General features: G+C 52.3%; 1 protein-coding gene across 1 annotated transcript in view; it reads right to left on the minus strand.

The window, feature by feature from the left end:
* Positions 1-27,068, minus strand: part of LOC142296903 (E3 ubiquitin-protein ligase TRIP12-like) — a 498,462-nt gene that overhangs the window by 443,099 nt on the left and 28,295 nt on the right. The window contains exon 4 of the mRNA XM_075341010.1: positions 7,921-8,669. Coding sequence (XP_075197125.1) covers positions 7,921-8,669 — 749 coding nt within the window. The remainder of the gene's footprint in view (positions 1-7,920; positions 8,670-27,068) is intronic.

Raw genomic sequence — 27,068 nt, forward strand, 5'->3', positions numbered from 1 at the left:
CCTGATCACTCTCTTCAGACACATCACATGGAGACTGATTGCGCTGAGACCCTGAGCAGTGTGATGACGTTGAGGGTCTTTCCCAGCGAGCCCGCTTGGGGTGGCTGGGGCAATCATCTGAGTCATTATACTCATCCTGAGAAGCCGGGGACCCCCTTGCAGTCTGGATTAAATCCAACTGCGGAGGATTAGAGGACATAGACCTCGCCGTGTCCATAGACTGAGCCCCAGGCATGGATTGCAAAGTTTCCAGGATTTTTGCCATAGCCACAGACATATTATCCGCAAAAACTGCAAAGTCTGTCCCTGACACCGGGGCAGGACTTACAAGCGTCTCAGCCTGGGTTACTACCTCTCCGGACTCCGGCTGGCGAAGCAGCACCGGATCTGAGCATTGCACACAATGGGGGTCATTGGAGCCTGCTGGTAGAGCAGCCCCACATGCAGCACACGCAGTGCACACAGCCCTAGCCTTGGCAGCCTTGCGTCTTGTGGATGACATGTTGCTGCCTCCTCAGAGCGATCTGGGGTATACAGCCAGGAAGCGACCTCACAGTGCAAGAAATCAATAAATATCTATGTCCAGTGACACAGTACACTAATACACAGTAAGGCACTAGAGGGGCCAGCTGAAAAGCCGCTTACCGCCCGCTTAAGAGCGGGTGTGTGGTCTCCCAAAGCCCCTCAGTCTAGGTCTCCCAGAGCCTTGCGTCCTTCCTCCAGCCAGACATGCATGTAATGGCTGCCGGCGTCCTGAGAGAGGAAGGGGGGCGGGCCCTGGGCGTTCCTGACCAAGAGCGGGAAGCCTGCTTCCCTCTGTGCCTAGTGAGAGGGCTGGAGCATGTAAATCAGGCTCCAGCCCTCGTCGCTGCCGTGAAACAGCGTCTCTCCCCTACCCTGATTGACAGGGTGGGGGCGGGAACGATCGGAGCTGCCGGCGTCCTAGGCCCAAAAGCCGGGGACTAGAGTTATAAACGCCCCCGCCGTAAAAGCGCGGTCGGCGTATCCCCGGCGCACCACAAGTCACAGCAGCGCCGCCGGTCCAGTGAGGGTCGGCGCTGCGTTCCCAGAACACAAAGTCCCCCAGATAACTGTAGGAACACCAGCTCAGTGTACGGTCCCCGGCGCACTACAACGCCCAGCCAGCCCGGAGTGCGTCTGTGCCTGCCGGGGACACAGAGTACCTGTATGATGCAGGGCCCGGTCCCTGATGGTACTCCTGCTCGGCATCCACCAGGTGCTATGGGTCTGTGGATGGAGCCCGGCGTCAGAGCTTTGAGGCCGGCAGGATCCCACTTCCACAGAGCCCCCAAGGGGATGTGGAAGGAAAACAGCATGTGAGGCTCCAGCCCTGTACCAGCAATAGGTACCTCAACCTTACAACACCATCCAGGGGTGAGAAGGGAGCATGCTGGGGGCCCTATATGGGCCCTCTTTTCTTCCATCCGAAATAGTCAGCAGCTACTGCTGACTAAAATCTGTGGAGCTATGCATGGAATGTCTGACCTCCTTCGCACACAAAGCTAAAACTGGAGTACCCGTGATACCACGGGGGGGTATAGCCAGAAGGGGAGGGGCCTTGCACTTTTGGTGTAGTGCTTTGTGTGGCCTCCGGAGGGCAGTAGCTATACCCCAATCGTCTGGGTCTCCCAATAGAGCGCTGAAGAAAGGAATTTACGGTAAGTAACAAAATTCCCTTCTTCTTCGGCGCTCCATTGGGAGACCCAGACGATTGGGACGTCCAAAAGCTGTCCCTGGGTGGGTAAAGAAATACCTCATGTTAGAGCTGCAAAGACAGCCCTCCCCTACGGGGAGGCAACTGCCGCCTGCAGGACTCTTCTACCTAGGCTGGCGTCCGCCGAAGCATAGGTATGCACCTGATAATGTTTGGTGAAAGTGTGCAGACTCGACCAGGTAGCTGCCTGGCACACCTGTTGAGCCGTAGCCTGGTGTCGTAATGCCCAGGACGCACCCACGGCTCTGGTAGAATGGGCCTTCAGCCCTGATGGAACCGGAAGCCCAGCAGAACGGTAGGGTTCAAGAATTGGTTCCTTGATCTATCGAGCCAGGGGGCTTTGGAAGCCTGCGACCCTTTGCGCTGACCAGCGACAAGTATAAAGAGTGCATCCGAGCGGCGCAGGGGCGCCGTGCGGGAAAAGTAGATTCTGAGCGCTCTCATCAGATCCAACAAATGCAAATCCAATTCATATCGCTGAACTGGATGAGGACAAAAGGAAGGTAAGGAGATATCCTGACTGAGATGAAAGGGGGATACCACCTTAGGGAGAAACCCCGGAATCAGGCGCAGCACTACCTTGTCTTGGTGAAACACCAGGAAAGGAGCTTTGGATGACCGCGCTGCTAGCTCGGACACTCTCTGAAGAGACGTGACCGTTACCAAAAAGGCCACTTTCTGTGACAGTCGAGAAAGTGAAAAAAACATCCCTCAGAGGCTCAAAGGGCGGCTCCTGGAGAGCAATTATTACCCTGTGCAGATCCCATGGGTCTAACGGCCTCTTGTACGGAGGGACAATGTGACCAACCCCCTGCAGGAACGTGCGTACCTGAGGAAGTCGTACTATGCGCTTCTGAAAGAATACAGACAGCGCTGGGACTCGTCCGTTAAGGGAGCCGAGCGACAAACCTTTTCCCAAACCAGAATGCAGGAAGGAAGGAAAAGTAGGCAATGCAAATGTCCAGGGAGACACTCCCTGAGCAGAGCGCTAAGATAAGAATATCTTCCACGTCTTGTGGTAGATCTTGGCAGACGTCGGCTTCCTAGCCCGTCTCATGGTGGCAATGACGTCTTGAGATAATCCTGAAGACGCTAGGATCTCGGACTCGATGGCCACACAGTCAGGATCAGGGCCGTAGAATTCAGTGGAAAAAACGGCCCTTGGGACAGTAAGTCTGGTCGGTCTGGTAGTGCCCACGGTTGGCCGACCGTGAGATGCCACAGATCCGGGAACCACGACCTCCTCGGCCAGTCTGGGACGACGAGGATGGCGCGGCGGCAAGCGGAGCTGAGCTTGCGTAGCACTCTGGGCAACAGTGCCAGAGGTAGAACACATAGGGTAGCTGGAACTGCGACCAATCCTGAACTAGGGCGCCTGCCGCCAGAGCACTTTGCTCGTGAGACCGCGCCATGAAAATCGGGCCCTTGTTGTTGTGCCGAGACGCCATTAGGTCGACGTCCGGCATCCCCCAGCGGCTACAGATTTCCTGACACCATTCTGGGTGCAGAGGCCATTCCCCTGCGTCCATACCCAGGCGACTGAGGAAGTCTGCTTCCCAAGTTCCTACGCCCGGGATGTGAACTGCGGATATGGTGGATGCTCTGTCCCCCACCCACATCAGAATCCGCCGGATTGCCTGGTAGGCTTGGCGATGCGTGTTCCGCCTTGGTGGGCGATGTCTGCCACCGCTGTGGAATTGTCCGACTGAATTCGGATCTGTTTTCCTTCCAGCCACTGCTGGAAGGCTTGCAGGGCAAGATACACTGCCCGGATTTCCAGAACATTGATCTGAAGGATGGACTCCTCTGAAGAGAGTCCTTGACCGTCTGAGAAGGGAAACGTTCCTGTCTAGGGACGTCGACTCCCCAACCCATTGGCAAAGCATGTCCCATTGAAGTGGACGCAGATGAAACTGCGCGAAAGTGACTGCCTCTGCATGAGGCGTCTTAAGGGGTGTGACTGGCCTTGAAGGAGAGACTGCACCCCCGTCTGTAGTGAACGCTGCTTGTCCAGCGGAAGCTTCACTATCGCTGAGGGAGTGTGAAACTCCATGCCCAGATATGTCAGCGATTGGGTCGGTGCCCGATGTAACCTTGAAAAGTTGATGATCCACCCGAAACTCTGGAGAGTCTCCAGCGCCACGTTCAGGCTGTGTCGGCATGCCTCTTGAGAGGGTGCCTTGACAAGTGGATTGTCCCAGTAAGGATCACAGAGTGACCCTGAGAGTGCAGGACTGCTCCCACTGCTGCCCTGAACTTGGTGAAAACCCGTAGGGCTGTCGCCAGACCGAAGGGCAGGGCTACGCACTGAAGATGCTCGTCTTCAATAACGAAAACGTAGCAAACGCTGGTGCTCTGGAGCAATCGGCACGTGGAGATAAGCATCCTGATGTCTATTGATGCTAGGAAATCTCCTTGCGACATTGAGGCAATGACGGAGCGGAGGGTTACATCCGGAACCGCCTGGCCTTCACGTGCTTGGTGAGCAGTTTTAGGTCCAGAACGGAACGGAAAGAGCCACCCCTTTTTTGGCACCCCAATCAGATTGGAGGAAAAAAACGTGTCTTGTTCCTGAAGAGGAACAGGGATTACCACTTCTTCTGCCTGCAGAAGAGCATCGGCTCGGTGGCGGTAGGGGGGGGAAGTTCTGAAGAATCGAGTCGGAGGACGAGAACAGAGCTCTATCCTGTACACGTGAGACAAAATGTCTCTCACCCACCGGTCTGTGACCTGTGGTAGCTAAATGTCGCCAAGCGGGAGATTCTGCCACCAACCGCGGATGCGGAGAGAGAGAGCTGAAAGTCATGAGGAGACCGCCTTGGTAGCGGTTCCTCCTGCTGCCTTCCTTGGGCGTGATTGAGCCCGGCCGGAATCTGAGCCCCTCTGAGCCTTTTGAGCCCTTTTGGACGAGGACAATTGGGACCTGCCCGAGCCTGGGAAGGACCAACCTCGACTGTCCCTCCAGGACAGCATTACTAGGGTAAGTCGCAATGCAGACATTGCGAGGTTAAGGACACCACCTGCGGCACAGATGTACATGCGCTCAAGACCAGCTGCGCAAGCCCAGCTGAAATAGGATAGAGTGCCCATACGGCTGCGAATGCCGGAGCAACCGACACGCTGATAGCTTCACAGACAGATTTCAACCAGAGGTCCATCTGTCTGTCAATGGCATCTTTAAGTGAAGTCCCATCTCCCCTGCAACTATGGATCTAGCCGCAAGCCTGGAGATTGGGGGATCCACCTTTGGACCCTGGGTCTAGCGCTTTACCACGTCAGGGGAAAGGGATAACGTGTATCCTTAAAACGTTTGGAGAAAACGCTTATCTGGTAAGCGTGGTGTTTCTGAACTGCTTCTCTGAAGTCAGCGTGCCCAGAAAAATACGCAATATGCGCATGAGTACTGAAAAAGGATTTCTCCTGCTGTGAAGCTGACTCCTCCACTGGGGGAGCTGAGGGAGAAATATCCAACATTCCATTGATGGACGCTATAAGATCATTCACTATGGCGTCACCATCCGGTGTATCCGGATTGAGAGCGGTGTCAGGACCAAAGCCCTGATCAGCTACGTCTGCCTCATCATACAGAGAGTCCTTGCTGGGACCTTGACCAGTGATGAAGCCGAGTGCCGCACCCAGCGAGCTAGCTTAGGCTGTCTGGGACTGCCGTCTGTGTCAGAGCCTTCACCCTGGAATGCCTGGGACCCCCCCGGAGCACTGATTACGTTCCAAATGAGGGTGGCCAGGGAGCATTAATCAAGATTGCCCATGGCCTGTCTGGACTGCAAAGTCTCTATCCCATGACAATCTATCAGCCGAAACTGCAACTCCGTCCCTGTCCCTGGACAGGGTTCACAGATGGTTCCTTTGGCCACCTCTAGTAGAGACCCCGGCTGACCAAGTGCTACAGGGGAGCATTTGCACACAATGGGGGTCAGTGGAACCTGCCGGTGGAACAGTATCACATGCAGGAAAAACAGCATAGGAAGCCTTGTTGCTTTTTTGCTGCTGTATTCAAGCCATCTATGCAATGTATAGCATACAAGCATAAACCCATCAGCACATGCAATACAAGCAGCATAGAAAGCCTGTGCCTTGGCACCCTTGCTTTTTTGCTGCTGTTGTCCAGCCATCTAGGAGAATATAGCCCAGAGTAGCGACCGTACAGTGCAATGTATAGCATACAAGCATAAGTACAAATGAACACTTCAACACCTGCAATACAAGCAGCCTAGAAAACCTGTGCCTTAGCACCCTTGCTTTTTTGCTGCTGTTATCTCGCCATCTAGGAGGGCATATAGCCAAAGATAGCGACCTACAGTGCAGTGTATTGAAAAAGGATTTCTCCTGCTGTGCATACAAGCATAAAATACAAATGGACACTTCGGTATTCAGTGGGGTCAGCACTTCAGGTGCTGCTTACCGCCCGCCTATAACGCGGGTGTGTGGTCGCCAGAGCCCTGTGTTGGTTGCCCAGAGCATGTCTCCGTTCCCCAGCTCGGACTGCGTGCAGGAATGGCTGCCGGCGTCCTTCTCCAGCTCGTGTGACGAGGGGCGGGCCGTGGGCGTGCCCCAGGCAAGAGCGGGAAACTGGCGTCCCACTGTGTCCAGTGAAGGGGGCTGGAGAATGCAAAGCAGACTCCAGCCCTCGGCGCTGACTGTCTGTACAGCGTCCCGCCTCTCCCCTGACTGGCAGGGCTGGAGGCGGGAACGAAACGAAAACTAGGCCGCAAAGCCGGGGACTCGAGTAATAAGCGCGGCCGTCCATGTGCACGGCCAGCGCGGAAGTCCCCGGCGCACCACAAGTCCCAGCCGCGCCACAATGTAAAAAACACCCAGCAGCGGCCGGCGCGGCAGTTCCCAATACATAAATTCACTCAGCTAAGCTGCAGTGAATAATAGCACGAGCGCACCGCACTGTTACCCCCGGCGCACTAACACTCCCAGCAATGCTGGTGTGTGTGTGCGCGCTTGCCCGGGGACACAGAGTACCTTAATGTAGCAGGGCCTGTCCCTGACGATACTCAGCTCCATATCCAGCAGGTTCTCTGGGTCTGTGGATGGAGCCCGGTCTCAGTGCCTGGAGACCTGTAAGATCCCACTTCACCAGAGCCCTCAGGGGGATGGGGAAGGAAAACAGCATGTGGGCTCCAGCCTCCGTACCCGCAATGGGTACCTCAACCTTAACAAACACCCGACAAAAGTGGGGTGAGAAGGGAGCATGCTGGGGGCCCCATATGGGCCCACTTTTCTTCCATCCGACATAGTCAGCAGCTGCTGCTGACTAAAAACAGTGGAGCTATGCGTGGATGTCTGACCTCCTTCGCACAAAGCAGAAAACTGGTGAGCCAGTGATCCCACTGGGGGTGTAAAGCCAGAAGGGGAGGGGCCTTACACTTTTTAGTGTAATACTTTGTGTGGCCTCCGGAGGCAGTAGCTATACACCCAATCGTCTGGGTCTCCCAATGGAGCGCCGAAGAAAACAGCATGTGGGCTCCAGCCTCCGTACCCGCAATGGGTACCTCAACCTTAACAAACACCCGACAAAAGTGGGGTGAGAAGGGAGCATGCTGGGGGCCCTAGTATGGGCCCTCTTTTCTTCCATCCGACATAGTCAGCAGCTACTGCTGACTAAAAACAGTGGAGCTATGCGTGGATGTCTGACCTCCTTCGCACAAAGCAGAAAAACTGGTGAGCCAGTGATCCCACTGGGGGTGTATAGCCAGAAGGGGAGGGGCCTTACACTTTTTAGTGTAATGCTTTGTGTGGCCTCCGGAGGCAGTACTATACACCCAATTGTCTGGGTCTCCCAATGGAGCGCCGAAGAAAGATAGATTCCACTGGGTCAAGTGTTCAGTGACAAGTCTATTTGGAGCTGAATAGATGTGTACATGGAGACAGACCGATTGCTAGTGATGTGCAGCTTAACACTAGAACTACTGGACTCGTGACACCTACTGTATGTATAAATACATATTGGAAGAATAGTGTCTGGCAAACAGCATACCACTAACGATCAGACTGTCCGGCAAAGGAAATCAGATCAGGACTGTCAACACATAGAGAATACTGATCCGAATAAGCCATGCTGCTCATCACCTAAGCTCATGGCATTAAATAAATATTGACGCATCTAACCACTTGTCACAGCTCAGCCATGCAAGATATAAAAATGAATAACTTACTTGCTAGTTTTGCCTGTAAACCTGAGGTCTCAACCTTGGAAGATCCTGGAACTTTTGGGTTGAATTGAGGTGCTGAATCAAACTTTGAAGAGCTGCTGGCTTTGGTCTGTTTTTTTTCTCGGCTGCCCCTTTGAGGGCTTGGACTTGAGGCAGAGCATGATGGTCTAGCCTTGTTCTGCTCCTTCCCTTGTTTTACTTGAGCTCCTCGAGGTGCAGCAGAAGAGACCGAGGCGACAGCAGAGGAAGGCGAAGAGGAAGTAGAAGCAGAAGATGAGGAATCAGTAAAAGTGCTACACCCAGCTTTGGCTGAGGTGGCTGATTTTGAAACTTGCTTGGTGGCTTTTGGAGGTCTGTCTTCTCCACCAGTCGCTACTACGGCTGCACTGCTGTTCTGTACATCAGACGAATTATTTGTCCTTTTCTTTTTGTACAGCGGGGAGGTACTGGGGGCTTCACCCTTCCTGGCGCATGCTTTGCTTGTTGACGGCAATGATGCGCGTGAAGCTAAATGCTCCTGGTCAATCTGTCTCTTTGGTTTATTATTTGGTTGCCGTGTCCCAGCAGAGGGGTCGACGTCCTGAAGTGCTTTGGGTTTCTTAGCAGAGCTAGTGGAATTGTTCTGGCTATAGTCAGGGCTGGGACTACGCTTTAGCCCATGTGAGGTTTTCTTAGGCCTTTGACTCTCTGAAGAGCTACTGCGTTCTGGATCTTCAGCTTGTGGTATTAAAACAGAAGATGAGGAACAGCCCCTAAGAGTAATGAAACTAGGACATGTTTATATAAGGCCGGAAACAGTATAGCTTCTAACTATATATTAAAAAAAACTTGCAGGAGGATAACAGATAAATTCATTATAAAACTACAAAGGATAAGTAGACTAAAATGGAATATACTTTACTTAAGACCAAATCCCTTTCCGCTATATTAAGAAATTTGCAAGCTATAAAATGGTAGACATACAACCAGCAATATTTTGAAGAGCAGTAAAAGCGTACAGGCTATTGCTGTAAATGAAAGGCATTTTAGAGAATTTTCTAGGGTCATGGTATTTACAAATCAAGGATATTCCACCTATTTAACTTGGCAAAATGTACTACGTCAATCCAATGTGTTACTGTCCCACTAACAGTGGACTAAAGGGGGCCACAAAGCACAAGAAGTGGCACAGATCCATGCATGAAGTGGTTGCCATGAATGGTACTGCAAGCCCTTTCCATACCCTTGAACATTTTGTTTCCTTTTCCTTTATGTACCCAATAAACTGTAAATATGATGTTTAAAGGTTGTCCATTGCTTTATCACAGCGTGTTGGTAAAACACAAATATACTCCCCTACAGAACTGGAGCAGCTACTCCACACCTGTCCTGATGAGTAGCCCTCGCTGGATTTCCTCATTTGGCAGCAAACTGTGATTGCTGCAGTTGCTCAGAAGCAGTACGGAGCGCCACCACAGGTCCAGAAAGTTTTTTTTGTTTGTTTTTTTTTTTTACTCGCCATGTTTCACCCCTTTACGACAGCTGTAGTAAAGGGTATTTCTTCCATGTCACCGTTTTAAAACAGCGGCAAGAAAAAAGTGAATAGCGCCCCCTAACATTGGAAAATCTCCGGGGTTTCAGGTACCGGGGGTAGCTGAGACACTGGAGATCACGATTCCGGACGTTTTTTCTAGTCCCCAGTCACGTGATCACCGTTATACACTGTATAAAGATGGCCACTTTACAGTTAATGGTGGCGCCAGTAAAGAAGGGAATTTTGTTACTTACCGTAAATTCCTTTTCTTCTAGCTCCAATTGGGAGACCCAGACGATTGGGTGTATAGCTACTGCCTCCGGAGGCCACACAAAGCATTACACTAAAAAGTGTAAGGCCCCTCCCCTTCTGGCTATACACCCCCCGTGGGATCACGGCTGCTCAGTTTTAGTGCTAAAGCAAGAAGGAGGAAAGCCAATAACTGGTTTAAACAAATTCAATCCGAAGTAACGTCGGAGAACTGAAACCGTTCAACATGAACAACATGTGTACCCGAAAAAAAACAAAAATCCCGAAGGAAACAGGGCGGGTGCTGGGTCTCCCAATAAGAGCTAGAAGAAAAGGAATTTACGGTAAGTAACAAAATTCCCTTCTTCTTCGGCGCTCCATTGGGAGACCCAGACGATTGGGACGTCCAAAAGCAGTCCCTGGGTGGGTAAAGTAATACCTCAAGTTAGAGCTGCAAAACAGCCCTCTCCTACGAGGAGGCAACCGCCGCCTGCAGGACTCTTCTACCTAGGCTGGCATCCGCCGAAGCGTAGGTATGCACCTGATAATGTTTGGTGAAAGTGTGCAGACTCGACCAGGTAGCTGCCTGGCACACCTGTTGAACCGTAGCCTGGTGTCGTAATGCCCAGGACGCACCCACGGCTCTGGTAGAATGGGCCTTCAGCCCTGATGGAACCGGAAGCCCAGCAGAACGGTAGGCTTCAAGGATTGGTTCCTTGATCCATCGAGCCAGGGTGGATTTGGAAGCCTGCGATCCTTTGCGCTTACCAGCGACAAGGACAAAGAGTGCATCCGAGCGGCGCAGGGGCGCCGTGCGGGAAATGTAGATTCTGAGTGCTCTCACGAGATCCAACAAATGCAAATCCTTTTCATACCTATGAACTGGATGAGGACAAAAGGAAGGCAAGGAGATATCCTGATTGAGATGAAAAGAGGATACCACCTTAGGGAGAAACTCCTGAATTGGGCGCAGCACTACCTTGTCCTGGTGAAAAACCAGGAAGGGAGCTTTGGATGACAGTGCTGCCAGCTCGGATACCCTCCGAAGAGACGTGACCGCTACCAGAAAGGCCACTTTCTGTGAGAGCCGGGAAAGCGAAACATCTTTCAGAGGCTCGAAGGGCGGCTTCTGGAGAGTAACTAGTACCCTGTTCAGATCCCATGGATCTAACGGCCGTTTGTACGGAGGGACGATGTGACAAACCCCCTGCAGGAACGTGCGTACCTGAGGAAGTCGTGCTAGACGCTTTTGAAAAAATACCGATAGCGCTGAGACTTGCCCTTTAAGGGAGCCGAGCGATAAGCCTTTTTCCAAACCAGATTGCAGGAAGGAAAGAAAAATAGGCAATGCAAATGGCCAGGGGGACACTCCCTGTGCCGAGCACCAAGATAAGAAAATCTTCCACGTTCTGTGGTAGATCTTAGCAGACGTGGGCTTCCTAGCCTGTCTCATGGTGGCCACGACCCCTTGAGATAATCCTGAAGATGCTAGTATCCAGGACTCAATGGCCACACAGTCAGGTTCAGGGCCGCAGAATTCAGATGGAAAAACGGCCCTTGTGACAGTAAGTCTGGCCGGTCTGGTAGCGCCCACGGTTGGCCGACCGTGAGATGCCACAGATCCGGATACCACGACCTTCTCGGCCAGTCTGGGGCGACGAGCAGGGCGCGGCGGCAATCGGACCTGATCTTGCGTAGCACTCTGGGCAAGAGTGCCAGAGGGGGAAACACATAGGGCAGTTGGAACTGCGACCAATCTTGCACTAAGGCGTCTGCCGCCAGAGCTCTGTGATCGCGAGACCGTGCCATGAAAGTTGGGACCTTGTTGTTGTGCCGGGACGCCATTAGATCGACGTCCGGCCTTCCCCAGCGGCGACAGATTTCCTGAAACACGTCCGGGTGAAGGGACCATTCCCCTGCGTCCATACCCTGGCGACTGAGGAAGTCCGCTTCCCAGTTTTCTACGCCGGGAATGTGAACTGCGGATATGGTGGAGGCCGTGGCTTCCACCCACATCAGAATCCACCGGACTTCCTGGAAGGCTTGCCGACTGCGTGTCCCGCCTTGGTGGTTGATGTATGCCACCGCTGTGGAGTTGTCCGACTGAATTCGGATCTGCTTTCCTTCCAGCCACTGCTGAAAGGCTTGTAGGGCAAGATACACTGCCCTGATTTCCAGAACATTGATCTGAAGGGTGGACTCCTGCTGAGTCCACGTACCCTGAGCCCTGTGGTGGAGAAAAACTGCTCCCCACCCTGACAGACTCGCGTCTGTCGTGACCACCGCCCAGGATGGGGGTAGGAAGGACCTTCCCTGTGATAATGAGGTGGGAAGAAGCCACCATTGAAGAGAGTCCTTGGCCGTCTGAGAGAGGGAGACTTTCCTGTCCAAGGACGTCGACTTCCCGTCCCATTGGCGGAGAATGTCCCATTGAAGTGGGCGCAGATGAAACTGCGCAAACGGAACTGCCTCCATTGCTGCCACCATCTTCCCCAGGAAGTGCATGAGGCGTCTTAAGGGGTGCGACTGGCCCTGAAGGAGAGAGTGCACCCCTGTCTGTAGTGAACGCTGCTTGTCCATCGGAAGCTTCACTGTCGCTGAGAGAGTATGAAACTCCATGCCAAGATATGTTAGTGATTGGGTCGGTGACAGATTTGACTTTGAAAAGTTGATGATCCACCCGAAAGTCTGGAGAGTCTCCAGCGCAACGTTCAGGCTGTGTTGGCATGCCTCTTGAGAAGGTGCCTTGACAAGTAGATCGTCCAAGTAAGGGATCACCGAGTGTCCCTGAGAGTGCAAGACTGCCACCACTGCTGCCATGACCTTGGTGAAAACCCGTGGGGCTGTCGCCAGACCAAACGGCAGGGCTATGAACTGAAAGTGTTCGTCTCCTATAACGAAGCGTAGAAAACGCTGGTGCTCTGGGGCAATCGGCACGTGGAGATAAGCATCTTTGATGTCTATTGATGCTAGGAAATCTCCTTGAGACATCGAGGCAATGACGGAGCGGAGGGATTCCATCCGGAACCGCCTGGTTTTCACGTGCTTGTTGAGCAGTTTTAGGTCCAGAACAGGACGGAAAGAGCCGTCCTTTTTTGGCACCACAAATAGATTGGAGTAAAAACCCTGACCTCTTTCCAGAAGAGGAACAGGGATCACCACTCCCTCTGCCCTTAGAGAGCACACCGCTTGCAGAAGAGCATCGGCTCGGTCGGGATGTGGGGAAGTTCTGAAGAACCGAGGCGGAGGACGAGAACTGAACTCTATCCGGTACCCGTGAGACAAAATGTCTGTTACCCACCGGTCTTTGACCTGTGGTAGCCAAATGCCGCAAAAGCGGGAGAGCCTGCCACCGACCGAGGATGCGGAGAGAGGAGGCCGAAAGTCATGAAGCAGCCGGCTTGGAAGCGGTGCCTCCGGCTGCTTTCTTTGGACGTGAGTGAGTCCGCCAGGAATCTGAGCTCCTCTGCTCCTTCTGAGTCCTTTTGGACGAGGAGAATTGGGTCCTGCCCGAACCTCGAAAGGACCGAAACCTAGACTGTCCCTTCCACTGCTGAGGTTTGTTTGATCTGGGCTGGGGCAAGGAAGAGTCCTTACCCTTGGACTGTTTAATGATTTCCGCCAATTGCTCACCAAACAGCCTGTCTTGAGATAATGGCAAACTGGTTAAGCATTTTTTGGAAGCAGAATCTGCTTTCCATTCTTTTAACCATAAGGCTCTGCGTAAAACCACCGAGTTGGCGGACGCCATTGACGTACGGCTGGTAGAGTCCAAGACCGCATTGATAGCGTAAGTCGCAAACGCAGACATTTGCGAGGTCAAGGACGCCACTCGCGGCACTGATGGACGTATGATCGAGTCCACCTGCGCTAGACCAGCTGAAATAGCTTGGAGTGCCCACACGGCTGCGAATGCTGGAGCAAACGACGCACCGATAGCTTCATAGACAGATTTCAACCAAAGGTCCATCTGTCTGTCATTGGCATCTTTAAGTGAAGCCCCATCTTCCACTGCAACTATGGATCTAGCCGCAAGTCTGGAGATTGGGGGGTCCACCTTTGGACACTGGGTCCAACGTTTGACCACGTCAGGGGGAAAGGGATAACGTGTATCCTTAAGACGTTTGGAGAAACGCTTATCTGGAGAAGCATGGTGTTTCTGGACTGCTTCTCTGAAGTCCGCGTGGTCCAGAAAAGAGCTCAATTTACGTTTGGGATACCTAAAATGGAATTTCTCCTGCTGTGCTGCTGCATCCTCCGCTGGAGGAGAAATGTCCAGCAGTCTATTGATGGCCGCTATAAGATCATTCACCATGGCGTCACCATCAGGGGTATCCAGGTTGAGAGCAGTCTCAGGATTAGACTCCTGATCACCTAGTTCTGTCTCATCATACAGAGAATCTTCTCGCTGAGACCCTGACCAGCGTGATGACGCCGAGTGTCTCTCCCAGCGAGCTCGCTTAGGCTGCCTGGGACTGTCGTCCGAGTCAGAGCCTTCAGCCTGTGATGCCTGGGACCCCCTTGGAGCACGGATTAGTTCCAACTGAGGGGGACCGGGGAACATTGAATCAGCAGTGCCCATGGTCTGAGTGACCGGCCTGGACTGCAAGGTTTCTAGAATTTTTGTCATAGTCACAGACATCTTATCAGCAAAAACTGCAAACTCTGTCCCCGTCACCGGGGCAGGGTTCACAGGCGTCTCTGCCTGGGCCACTACTAGCATAGACTCCGGCTGACGAAGTGGCACAGGGACCGAACATTGCACACAATGGGGGTCAGTGGAACCTGCCGGTAGATCAGCCCCACACGCGGTACAGGCAGCATATGAAGCCCGTGCCTTGGCACCCTTGCTTTTTGCGGATGACATGCTGTTGTCTCCTCAGAGCAATATAGGGGTATAAGCCAAGAAGCGACCGTACAGTGCAATATATATATATATGTACCAACAAAAGTACACAAAACAACACTGTGGCACTAGTGGGGTCAGCACTGAGGTGCTGCTTACCGCCCGCTTAATAGCGGTTGTGTGGTCGCCAGAATCCCCTGTCTGGGTCTCCCAGGGCTATGTCCGTTCTCCAGCTCAGACTGCGTGCAGGAATGGCTGCCGGCGTCCTGTGAAGAGGGGCGGGCCGTGGCCGTGCTGCAGACAAAGAGCGGGAACTGGCGCCCCACTGTGCCCAGTGAGAGGGCTGGAGTATGTAAATAAGACTCCAGCCCTCGGCGCTGACTACTGTACAGCGTCTCTCCCCTGCCCTGACTGACAGGGCTGGGGGCGGGAACGAACGTAACTAGGCCGCAGAAGCCGGGGACTAGATTTATCAGCGCTGCCGTCGTAAAAGCACGGTCGGCGCGAAGTCCCCGGCGCACCACAAGTCTCAGCCGCGCCGCTGTCTCCATGGCGGCCGGCGCGGTAGTTCCCCACATAAACTCACTCAGCTAAGCTGCAGTGAGTAAAACCCAGGCGCGCAGCGCTACTGTCCCCGGCGCACTAGAACACCCAGCAACGCTGGAGTGTGTCTGTGCCTGTCTGCACGGGGACACAGAGTACCTGAATGTTGCAGGGCCTTGTCCCTGATGGTACCCAGCTCTGTATCCAGCAGGATCTCCGGGTCTGTGGATGGAGCCCGGCCTCAGAGTCTGGAGGCCGGTAAGATCCCACTTCACCAGAGCCCTCAGGGGGATGGAGAAGGAAAACAGCATGTGGGCTCCAGCCTCCGTACCCGCAATGGGTACCTCAACCTTAACAAACACCGCCAACAAAAGTGGGGTGAGAAGGGAGCATGCTGGGGGCCCTTTAGTATGGGCCCTCTTTTCTTCCATCCGATATAGTCAGCAGCTACTGCTGACTAAACAGTGGAGCTATGCGTGGATGTCTGACCTCCTTCGCACAAAGCTTGAAAACTGAGCAGCCGTGATCCCACGGGGGGTGTATAGCCAGAAGGGGAGGGGCCTTACACTTTTTAGTGTAATGCTTTGTGTGGCCTCCGGAGGCAGTAGCTATACACCCAATCGTCTGGGTCTCCCAATGGAGCGCCGAAGAAAAAATATTTCTCTCCCACCTGGCATGATCAAACATGTCAGATGGGAGATAAATCTCCTCTCCCGGTCACTACCGGTCCCTCGATGTCACCAAAGTGACCCCCTACCCCCTCCCAATCATCTAAGATGGCAAATTTGTGTTGCATATGACATGCCAGATGCAACAGAAAAAGCCTCCCCAGGTACAGCCAGGTCACCCACTGTCAATCCCCGGTCTCCCTGGTACCTCCTGCAGCGACAATCACCCGCGATCCCTCCTCCTTCTCAAAAGATGTTGGCAGCATGCGCAAAGCAGCTGTCATCCGGCTCACTGCGTTCAGTGCCGCTGAGCTTACTGCAGATCACACTGCCATGCTGTGGACCTGGGGAGAGTGGGTGCAGTATTACGGCACCCACGCTCCTCACATGGAGGGTCTGAACTTCCAGAAAATGAGAGATACGTTCCCTGAGCGTGTCCCCCATATTTTGGAAGGTCCAGAGTCATTGTGGGACCTCCAAAATGGATTACAGTGGACCGGATTTTTTTTTCTTTTCAATAAATTGGAGAAAGAGGGAAAGTGTTGGGGTGCGTTTTTTCAAATAAATTTTTTGACATCTATTTTTTTTTTATTACTGATTGGGTTAGTAATGTCGGATATCTGATAGACGCCGCAACATCAACTAACCCCTTGGTTTGATGCCAAGTGACATTACAGCTGGTATCAACCCCATTTATTACCCCGTTTGCCACCGCACCAGGGCAACGGGATGAGCCAGGGCGAAGTGCCAGAATTGGCGCATCTAATGGATGCCCAGCTTCTGGGGCAGCTGGGAACGGCTAAATAACCATGGCTCTTCTCACCCTGAGAAAACAAGACTACAGCTGTCCGCTTTGCCTTGGCTGGTAATCCAATTTGGGTGAGACCCCACGTTTCTTTTAATTATTTATTTATAAATGATTAAAAAAAACAGTGTGGGGAGTCCTCCGTTTTGGATTACCAGCCAAGGTGAAGCTGCCAGCTGTGGTCTGCAGCCATCTGCTTTACCCTAACTGGTTGTCAAAAATGGGGGGGACCCCACATCATTTTTTTTTTTTATTAAGTATTACAAGCAGGCCAGCACAGGTTACGAGGAGACGCGGAGAGGATCTGAGCGACGTACACAGTAAAAAAAACATGTAAAATCAAACAAAGACACACATTGTCTTCTGAAAAGTGAAAAGCACTAAACGTTTTTTGCTTTTTTTTGTAACCTGTGGTGGCCTGCTCCGCTCCTCCCATCTATTTTCTGCTGCAGGGTAAGATGGGAAGGAGGTGACGTCGGGTCATTTGGCCAGCGCTTGCGCAGAACACTGGAGGCAGAGGGGAAAGGGCAGGCACGAGATTATGGGCGGGCACTTGCGATGCAATCACAGCGCCGCCCATAATCTCGTGCCTGCGACGCCACCAGCGGTCCTTGCGTGCGCGGCACCTCAGGCGCACCCTGAGATATGAAATGGAGCATTGGGGGACGGCGTCAATCTGCAGGAGGGACAGTAACGGACACCAGAGAGCCCGCCCCCATGGATAATTTACAAGAATTGCAGACAAAAAAAGGTACAACTTTATAAAGTATTTAATTTGGTTTCAAAGGGGGCACGAAAATTATAGGAACCTTGCTAGAATGCAGCCCAGGAGCTGCAGAAGGGGAAACTTTTAGGTTTAAAGCTAAATTTCTGATGACAGGTTCCCTTTAAGCAGCTGTTTATGTGGACCCAAGTCATCGTATACTGCTTGATGATCAACAGCTTACTAAAGGAAAAGAAGCTCTGACTGAGGTAGCAGTTAGGCCGGGGCCACATGGGGACCACTGCGATCCTCACATGACACTCGGCTCACGCTTGGAGCACAGCGGGAGCAGAGTGTCATTGCGGCTGAGGTCCGATCATGCGATTGGACCACAGCTGCGGGGGGCAGGCCGGCACTGAGGAGGGGCGGGCCAGCGCTGAGGAGGGGAGGGAGGGATTTATCTTCTTCTCTCTGCCGTTGCCGGCTATTGCCATTGTCGCTCTACACTCACGGTACATCGGTGTAAGCGAGTGCAGTGCAATTGCTCTCTCGTCCCATAGACTTGAATGGGTGCGATAGAATCAAGGATTGCACCCATAGCATGCTGCGACTGTTTTCTCGGTCCATTTAGGGCTGAGAAAATAATAGCTCGTGGGTGCTGGCACATAGGGTAATATTGGCCCGCGTGGAATGCGATGTTTTATCACATTCCACTCGCTCCGATTTTCATGACGTGTGGCTTAGGCCTTGGGATGAGTGGCCTACAGGACTGCCAGGTGCAAGAGGACTTGGGTCCTGACAGCGCTACTGCTGCCATATCTTCATCCTCATCAGATGAGGAGTTTAACTTTGACAAGTATTTGGATGACATGGAGCAGGCAAAGCGTTGCCACAAGGAAAAAGATTTCACTGTCTCCTATAGCAAGCAGATTGACCATATTTCAGCAACATTTTTCACTTGATCTCAAAGAAATAGTAAAATTCAACTGTTCATCAAAACTGACTGTGCATGAGGCAATTCCTTTCAGGCCACTTTACACACAACGACATCGCTAGTGATGTCGCTGGTGAAAGCACCCGCCCCCGTTGGTTGTGCGTCACGGGCAAATCGCTGCCCGTGGTCCACAACATCGTCACACATACTTACCTGCCTAGCGACGTCGCTGTGGCCAGCGAACCGCCTCCTTTCTAAGGGGGAGGTTCGTTCGGCGTCACAAAGCGGCCGCCCAATAGAAGCGGAGGGGCGAAGATGAGCGAGCGGAACATCCCGTCCACCTCCTTCCTTCCTCATTGCGGCCGGCCGCAGGTACAGTGTTGTTCCTCGTTCCTGTGGTGTCACACATAGCGATGTGTGCTGCCTCAGGAACGATGAACAACCTGCGTCCTGCAACAGCAACGACATTTGGGATTAGAACGACATGTCAACGATCAACGATTAGGTGAGTAATTTTGATCGTCAACGGTCGTTCGTGCGTTTCATACACAACGACGTCGCTAACAAGGCCGGATGTGCGTCACGAATTCGGTGAGCCCAACGACATCTCGTTAGCGATGTCGTTGCATGTAAAGCCCCCTTTATACCCGGAAATTGTTAAATGTTGCCCATGTGGTTACGACTTTGCCTCCAACTCAAGTTAGTGTAGAGAGGTTGTTCTATAGCCTTAAAATTATTAGGTCAGTTTTGAGGTCATCTATGAAGGAGGATCTGATGGAGGCAATTCTATTTCTTACAGCAAACTCATAGACTGCACACTCCGACTCCCACATATATTGCTTATATTTAAGTGAAAAATATATTGTAGTACAATGTGAACATCAGACATTTCATCATTTTTTTTTTATACAATAATCAAGATATTTAGGTAGAACATAAAATATATTTATTGGAATACAACTGTAGAACACAAAAAACTGTAATAACACATATATATTGTAACGTTGCACCCCGCAACCTGGGGGTTCCACTCGCTTGCAGCGGTGTGAGGTAGCTTCAGCAACATATGTACACAGTCTCTTTATAATAATTCTGGCAGTTTATTTAAAAACACTCTCAGCATAAACTGCTCTTAACATAAACGATCCACGTACGGTGGGCATCCATTATAAGTCCATAGTGGAAGTTTCAGCAACTTCCCCACTCTCTGGCTCCTGCCAGCGTACAGCTCTAGCCAAGGTTCCTTCCAGCACCCAGGGCCCTCTGCAAATCCGTCTGTCTCTCCTCCAGGAGAGATTCGGCCCTACAGCCCTGGCCTGGCTGCACTCACCTCAGTCTCAACTCAGACTCAATTTCAGAGCCCTGTGTTCAGCCTCCACACAGGCTGATACACCCAGAACTCCCTGCTCTGCTCTCACTCGTCTCCAGCACACACACTGGAAGTCTAGAGCCAGTCTCTCTCTAGACTGCCCTAGACACACTCCACCCAGGTTCAGAGACAGGATTGCTTTAACCCCTGGAGCCACACCCACAGGTGGTAAGGAGTGTGTAATCAGCAACACACACCCTTCCATGGCTCTGCATGTAATGCAATCCTGTGGAACCACAGGTCCCAGCCAACTTCACATTGCAGAGCACCCACGCTTCTGCAAAACATACCGGCTCTTTGTAATACAGCCGGTTGATACTTCACTATATATATATATATATATATATATATATTCCATAGTGTATTACATATTTACAGTTTTTTGTGTTCTACAGTTGTATTCCAATAAATATATTTTATGTTCTACCTAAATATCTTGATTGTTGTATATAAAAAAAAATGATTAAATGTCTGATGTTCACATTGTACTACAATATATTTTTCACTAAAATATCAGCAATATATGTGGGAGTCGGAGTCGGTGCAAGGGAAATTGAAGAGTTGAAGTCGGAGTCACAGGTTTGGCTTACCCTAGTCTGCAGGGTCAGGTGACTGATGGACAAGGAGTAGTTACTTCCAGTCCCAGTAAAGATCATCGTTGCGGCAGAGGATTGGAGTGGCAAGTAATACTTCTTTCTTTATTCTACAACGAACTTAACACATAAGTTGACTGTAGGCCAAACGCTCAGTAGGCCGACAGCTATCATTCCCAATTCTGCCAGGTGTATGTTTCTTTCAATGGTGCAACAGGAGAATAAGCAGGTGTCAGACCTATCCTTTACAGGACCAAAGGATCAGGCATGTTGGAATCCAATATCCACAAATATGTTTGATCCACACTTTTGTGGACAAGTGAGAGTTAGGATTCCCCACATACATAACAAAGTTGGCTGATCCTGCTGAAATCAACTGCTATAAAAAGTTGAATGAGGCATTAACAATACGTATGGAGAAAATCACAGCAATTATGACATACACATGACAGACAATACAAAAAAATAGTGTATTAGGCAAGAAAATAAAAGTACAAGAAATGAAGGGAATTTTGTTACTTACCGTAAATTCCTTTTCTTCTAGCTCTTATTGGGAGACCCAGACGATTGGGTGTATAGCTACTGCCTCCGGAGGCCACACAAAGCATTACACTAAAAAGTGTAAGGCCCCTCCCCTTCTGGCTATACACCCCCCGTGGGATCACGGGCTGCTCAGTTTTAGTGCTAAAGCAAGAAGGAGGAAAGCCAATAACTGGTTTAAACAAATTCAATCCGAAGTAACATCGGAGAACTGAAACCGTTCAACATGAACAACATGTGTACCCGAAAAAACCAAAAATCCCGAAGGAAACAGGGCGGGTGCTGGGTCTCCCAATTGGAGCTAGAAGAAAAGGAATTTACGGTAAGTAACAAAATTCCCTTCTTCTTCGGCGCTCCATTGGGAGACCCAGACGATTGGGACGTCCAAAAGCAGTCCCTGGGTGGGTAAATTAATACCTCAAGTTAGAGCTGCAAAACAGCCCTCCCCTACGAGGAGGAAACCGCCGCCTGCAGGACTCTTCTACCTAGGCTGGCGTCCGCCGAAGCGTAGGTATGCACCTGATAATGTTTGGTGAAAGTGTGCAGACTCGACCAGGTAGCTGCCTGGCACACCTGTTGAGCCGTAGCCTGGTGTCGTAATGCCCAGGACGCACCCACGGCTCTGGTAGAATGGGCCTTCAGCCCTGATGGAACCGGAAGCCCAGCAGAACGGTAGGCTTCAAGAATTGGTTCCTTGATCCATCGAGCCAGGGTGGATTTGGAAGCCTGCGATCCTTTGCGCTTACCAGCGACAAGGACAAAGAGTGCATCCGAGCGGCGCAGGGGCGCCGTGCGGGAAATGTAGATTCTGAGTGCTCTCACCAGATCCAACAAATGCAAATCCTTTTCATACCGATGAACTGGATGAGGACAAAAGGAAGGTAAGGAGATATCCTGATTGAGATGAAAAGAGGATACCACCTTAGGGAGAAACTCCTGAATCGGGCGCAGCACTACCTTGTCCTGGTGAAAAACCAGGAAGGGAGCTTTGGATGACAGCGCTGCCAGCTCGGATACCCTCCGAAGAGACGTGACCGCTACCAGAAAGGCCACTTTCTGTGAGAGTCGAGAAAGTGAAACATCCTTCAGAGGCTCGAAGGGCGGCTTCTGGAGAGCAACTAGTACCCTGTTCAGATCCCATGGATCTAACGGCCGTTTGTACGGAGGGACGATGTGACAAACCCCCTGCAGGAACGTGCGTACCTGAGGAAGTCGTGCTAGACGCTTTTGAAAAAATACCGATAGCGCTGAGACTTGCCCTTTAAGGGAGCCGAGCGATAAGCCTTTTTCCAAACCAGATTGCAGGAAGGAAAGAAAAGTAGGCAATGCAAATGGCCAGGGGGACACTCCCTGTGCCGAGCACCAGGATAAGAAAATCTTCCACGTTCTGTGGTAGATCTTAGCAGACGTGGGCTTCCTAGCCTGTCTCATGGTGGCCACGACCCCTTGAGATAATCCTGAAGATGCTAGTATCCAGGACTCAATGGCCACACAGTCAGGTTCAGGGCCGTAGAATTCAGATGGAAAAACGGCCCTTGTGACAGTAAGTCTGGCCGGTCTGGTAGCGCCCACGGTTGGCCGACCGTGAGATGCCACAGATCCGGATACCACGACCTCCTCGGCCAGTCTGGGGCGACGAGCAAGACGCGGCGGCAATCGGACCTGATCTTGCGTAGCACTCTGGGCAAGAGTGCCAGAGGGGGAAACACATAGGGCAGCTGGAACTGCGACCAATCTTGCACTAAGGCGTCTGCCGCCAGAGCTCTGTGATCGCGAGACCGTGCCATGAACGTTGGGACCTTGTTGTTGTGCCGGGACGCCATTAGGTCGACGTCCGGCCTTCCCCAGCGGCGACAGATTTCCTGAAACACGTCCGGGTGAAGGGACCATTCCCCTGCGTCCATACCCTGGCGACTGAGGAAGTCTGCTTCCCAGTTTTCTACGCCGGGGATGTGAACTGCGGATATGGTGGAGGCCGTGGCTTCCACCCACATCAGAATCCGCCGGACTTCCTGGAAGGCTTGCCGACTGCGTGTCCCGCCTTGGTGGTTGATGTATGCCACCGCTGTGGAGTTGTCCGACTGAATTCGGATCTGCTTTCCTTCCAGCCACTGCTGGAAGGCTTGTAGGGCAAGATACACTGCCCTGATTTCCAGAACATTGATCTGAAGGGTGGACTCCTGCTGAGTCCACGTACCCTGAGCCCTGTGGTGGAGAAAAACTGCTCCCCACCCTGACAGACTCGCGTCTGTCGTGACCACCGCCCAGGATGGGGGTAGGAAGGACCTTCCTTGTGATAATGAGGTGGGAAGAAGCCACCATTGAAGAGAGTCCTTGGCCGTCTGGGAAAGGGAGACTTTCCTGTCTAAGGACGTCGACTTCCCGTCCCATTGGCGGAGAATGTCCCATTGAAGTGGGCGCAGATGAAACTGCGCAAACGGGACTGCCTCCATTGCTGCCACCATCTTCCCCAGGAAGTGCATGAGGCGCCTCAAGGGGTGCGACTGGCCCTGAAGGAGAGATTGCACGCCTGTCTGTAGTGAACGCTGCTTGTCCATCGGAAGCTTCACTATCGCTGAGAGAGTATGAAACTCCATGCCAAGATATGTTAGTGATTGGGTCGGTGACAGATTTGACTTTGAAAAGTTGATGATCCACCCGAAAGTCTGGAGAGTCTCCAGCGCAACGTTCAGGCTGTGTTGGCATGCCTCTTGAGAGGGTGCCTTGACAAGTAGATCGTCCAAGTAAGGGATCACCGAGTGTCCCTGAGAGTGCAAGACTGCTACCACTGCTGCCATGACCTTGGTGAAAACCCGTGGGGCTGTCGCCAGACCAAATGGCAGGGCTACGAACTGAAGGTGTTCGTCTCCTATAACGAAGCGTAGAAAACGCTGGTGCTCTGGAGCAATCGGCACGTGGAGATAAGCATCTTTGATGTCTATTGATGCTAGGAAATCTCCTTGAGACATCGAGGCAATGACGGAGCGGAGAGATTCCATCCGGAACCGCCTGGTTTTCACGTGCTTGTTGAGCAGTTTTAGGTCCAGAACAGGAGGGAAAGAGCCGTCCTTTTTTGGCACCACAAACAGATTGGAGTAAAAACCTTGACCTCGTTCCTGAAGAGGAACAGGGATCACCACTCTTTCTGCCCTTAGAGAGCACACCGCCTGCAGAAGAGCATCGGCTCGGTCGGGATGTGGGGAAGTTCTGAAGAACCGAGGCGGAGGACGAGAACTGAACGCTATCCGGTACCCGTGAGACAAAATGTCTGTTACCCACCGGTCTTTGACCTGTGGCAGCCAAATGTCGCAAAAGCGGGAGAGCCTGCCACCGACCGAGGATGCGGAGCGAGGAGGCCGAAAGTCATGAGGCAGCCGGCTTGGAAGCGGTTCCTCCGGCTGCTTTCTTTGGGCGTGAGTGAGCCCGCCAGGAATCTGAGCTCCTCTGCTCCTTCTGAGTCCTTTTGGACGAGGAGAATTGGGCCCTGCCCGAGCCTCGAAAGGACCGAAACCTCGACTGTCCCTTCCACTGTTGAGGTTTGCTTGATCTGGGCTGGGGTAAGGAAGAGTCCTTACCCTTGGACTGTTTAATGATTTCAGCCAATTGCTCACCAAACAGCCTGTCCTGAGATAATGGCAAACTGGTTAAGCATTTTTTGGAAGCAGAATCTGCTTTCCATTCCTTTAACCATAAGGCTCTGCGTAAAACCACAGAGTTGGCGGACGCCATTGACGTACGGCTGGTAGAGTCCAAGACCGCATTGATAGCGTAAGTCGCAAACGCAGACATTTGCGAGGTCAAGGACGCCACGTGCGGCACTGATGGACGTATGACAGAGTCCACCTGCGCCAGACCAGCTGAAATAGCTTGGAGTGCCCACACGGCTGCGAATGCTGGAGCAAACGACGCGCCGATAGCTTCATAGACAGATTTTAACCAAAGGTCCATCTGTCTGTCATTGGCATCTTTAAGTGAAGCCCCATCTTCCACTGCAACTATGGATCTAGCCGCAAGCCTGGAGATTGGGGGGTCCACCTTTGGACACTGGGTCCAGCGTTTGACCACGTCAGGGGGAAAGGGATAACGTGTATCCTTAAGACGTTTGGAGAAACGCTTATCTGGATAAGCATGGTGTTTCTGGACTGCTTCTCTGAAGTCAGAGTGGTCCAGAAAAGTACTCAATTTACGCTTGGGATACCTGAAATGGAATTTCTCCTGCTGTGCTGCTGCCTCCTCCGCAGGAGGAGAAATATCCAGCAGTCTATTGATGGCCGCTATAAGATCATTCACCATGGCGTCACCATCAGGGGTATCCAGGTTGAGAGCGGTCTCAGGATTAGACTCCTGATCACCTCGCTCTGTCTCATCATACAGAGAATCCTCTCGCTGACACCCTGACCAGCGTGATGACGCCGAGGGTCTCTCCCAGCGAGCTCGCTTAGGCTGCCTGGGACTGTCGTCCGAGTCAGAGCCTTCAGCCTGTGATGCCTGGGACCCCCTTGGAGCACGGATTAGTTCCAACTGAGGGGGACCGGGGAACATTGAATCAACAGTTCCCATGGTCTGAGTGACCGGCCTGGACTGCAAAGTTTCTAGAATTTTTGTCATAGTCACAGACATCTTATCAGCAAAAACTGCAAAGTCTGTCCCCGTCACCGGGGCAGGGTTCACAGGCGTCTCTGCCTGGGCCACTACTAGCATAGACTCCGGCTGACGAAGTGGCACAGGGACCGAACATTGCACACAATGGGGGTCAGTGGAACCTGCCGGTAGATCAGCCCCACATGCGGTACAGGCAGCATATAAAGCCTGTGCCTTGGCACCCTTGCTTTTTGCGGATGACATGCTGTTGTCTCCTCAGAGCAATATAGGGGTATAAGCCAAGAAGCGACCGTACAGTGCAATATATAGGTACAGACAAAAGTACACAAAACAACACTGTGGCACTAGTGGGGTCAGCACCTAGGTGCTGCTTACCGCCCGCTTAACAGCGGGTGTGTGGTCGCCAGAATCCCCTGTCTGGGTCTCCCAGGGCTATGTCCGTTCTCCAGCTCAGACTGCGTGCAGGAATGGCTGCCGGCGTCCTGTGAAGAGGGGCGGGCCGTGGGCGTGCTGCAGACAAAGAGCGGGAAACTGGCGTCCCACTGTGCCCAGTGAGAGGGCTGGAGTATGTAAATAAGACTCCAGCCCTCGGCGCTGACTATTGTACAGCGTCTCTCCCCTTCCCTGATTGACAGGGCTGGGGGCGGGAACGAAACGTAACTAGGCCGCAGAAGCCGGGGACTAGATTTATAAGCGCTGCCGTCGTAAAAGCACGGTCGGCGCGAAGTCCCCGGCGCACCACAAGTCTCAGCCGCGCCGCAGTCTCCGGGGGCGGCCGGCGCGGTAGTTCCCCACACATAAACTCACTCAGCTAAGCTGCAGTGAGTATAACCCAAGCGCACAGCGCTACTGTCCCCGGCGCACTAGAACACCCAGCAACGCTGGAGTGTGTCTGTGCCTGTCTGTACGGGGACACAGAGTACCTGAATGTTGCAGGGCCTTGTCCCTGACGGTACCCAGCTCCGTATCCAGCAGGATCTCCGGGTCTGTGGATGGAGCCCGGCCTCAGAGCCTGGAGGCCGGTAAGATCCCACTTCACCAGAGCCCTCAGGGGGATGGGGAAGGAAAACAGCATGTGGGCTCCAGCCTCCGTACCCGCAATGGGTACCTCAACCTTAACAAACACCGCCAACAAGAGTGGGGTGAGAAGGGAGCATGCTGGGGGCCCTTTAGCATGGGCCCTCTTTTCTTCCATCCGATATAGTCAGCAGCTACTGCTGACTAAACAGTGGAGCTATGCGTGGATGTCTGACCTCCTTCGCACAAAGCTTGAAAACTGAGCAGCCCGTGATCCCACGGGGGGTGTATAGCCAGAAGGGGAGGGGCCTTACACTTTTTAGTGTAATGCTTTGTGTGGCCTCCGGAGGCAGTAGCTATACACCCAATCGTCTGGGTCTCCCAATGGAGCGCCGAAGAAAATAAAGCTATGGGTATCTCTAAAATAAGAAAATCTAAGCATATTTTTACTGGAGTCTTGGCAAGTAAAGACAGTTCTGAATCCTTGGCAACATCTTGGTTTGTTAAGCAAAGGAAGAAAAAGGGATCGGCACTCACCGGTAATTGCTGTGAAGTGTTCAGGTTTATTTCATGGTCAGAGGATACATGCTTCGGCGTTACAGGGAGGGAATGAGGATGGTTAGCACAAAAAGACTACGGCCGTTTCGCCCCTGTAGGTGGGGCTTCAACAGGTCTCGTAAGACCTGTTGAAGCCCCACCTACAGGGGCGAAACGGCCGTAGTCTTTTTGTGCTAACCATCCTCATTCCCTCCCTGTAACGCCGAAGCAT

Source organism: Anomaloglossus baeobatrachus, chromosome 3 (assembly GCF_048569485.1).
Source record: "Anomaloglossus baeobatrachus isolate aAnoBae1 chromosome 3, aAnoBae1.hap1, whole genome shotgun sequence".
Classification (NCBI taxonomy): Eukaryota; Metazoa; Chordata; class Amphibia; order Anura; family Aromobatidae; genus Anomaloglossus; species Anomaloglossus baeobatrachus.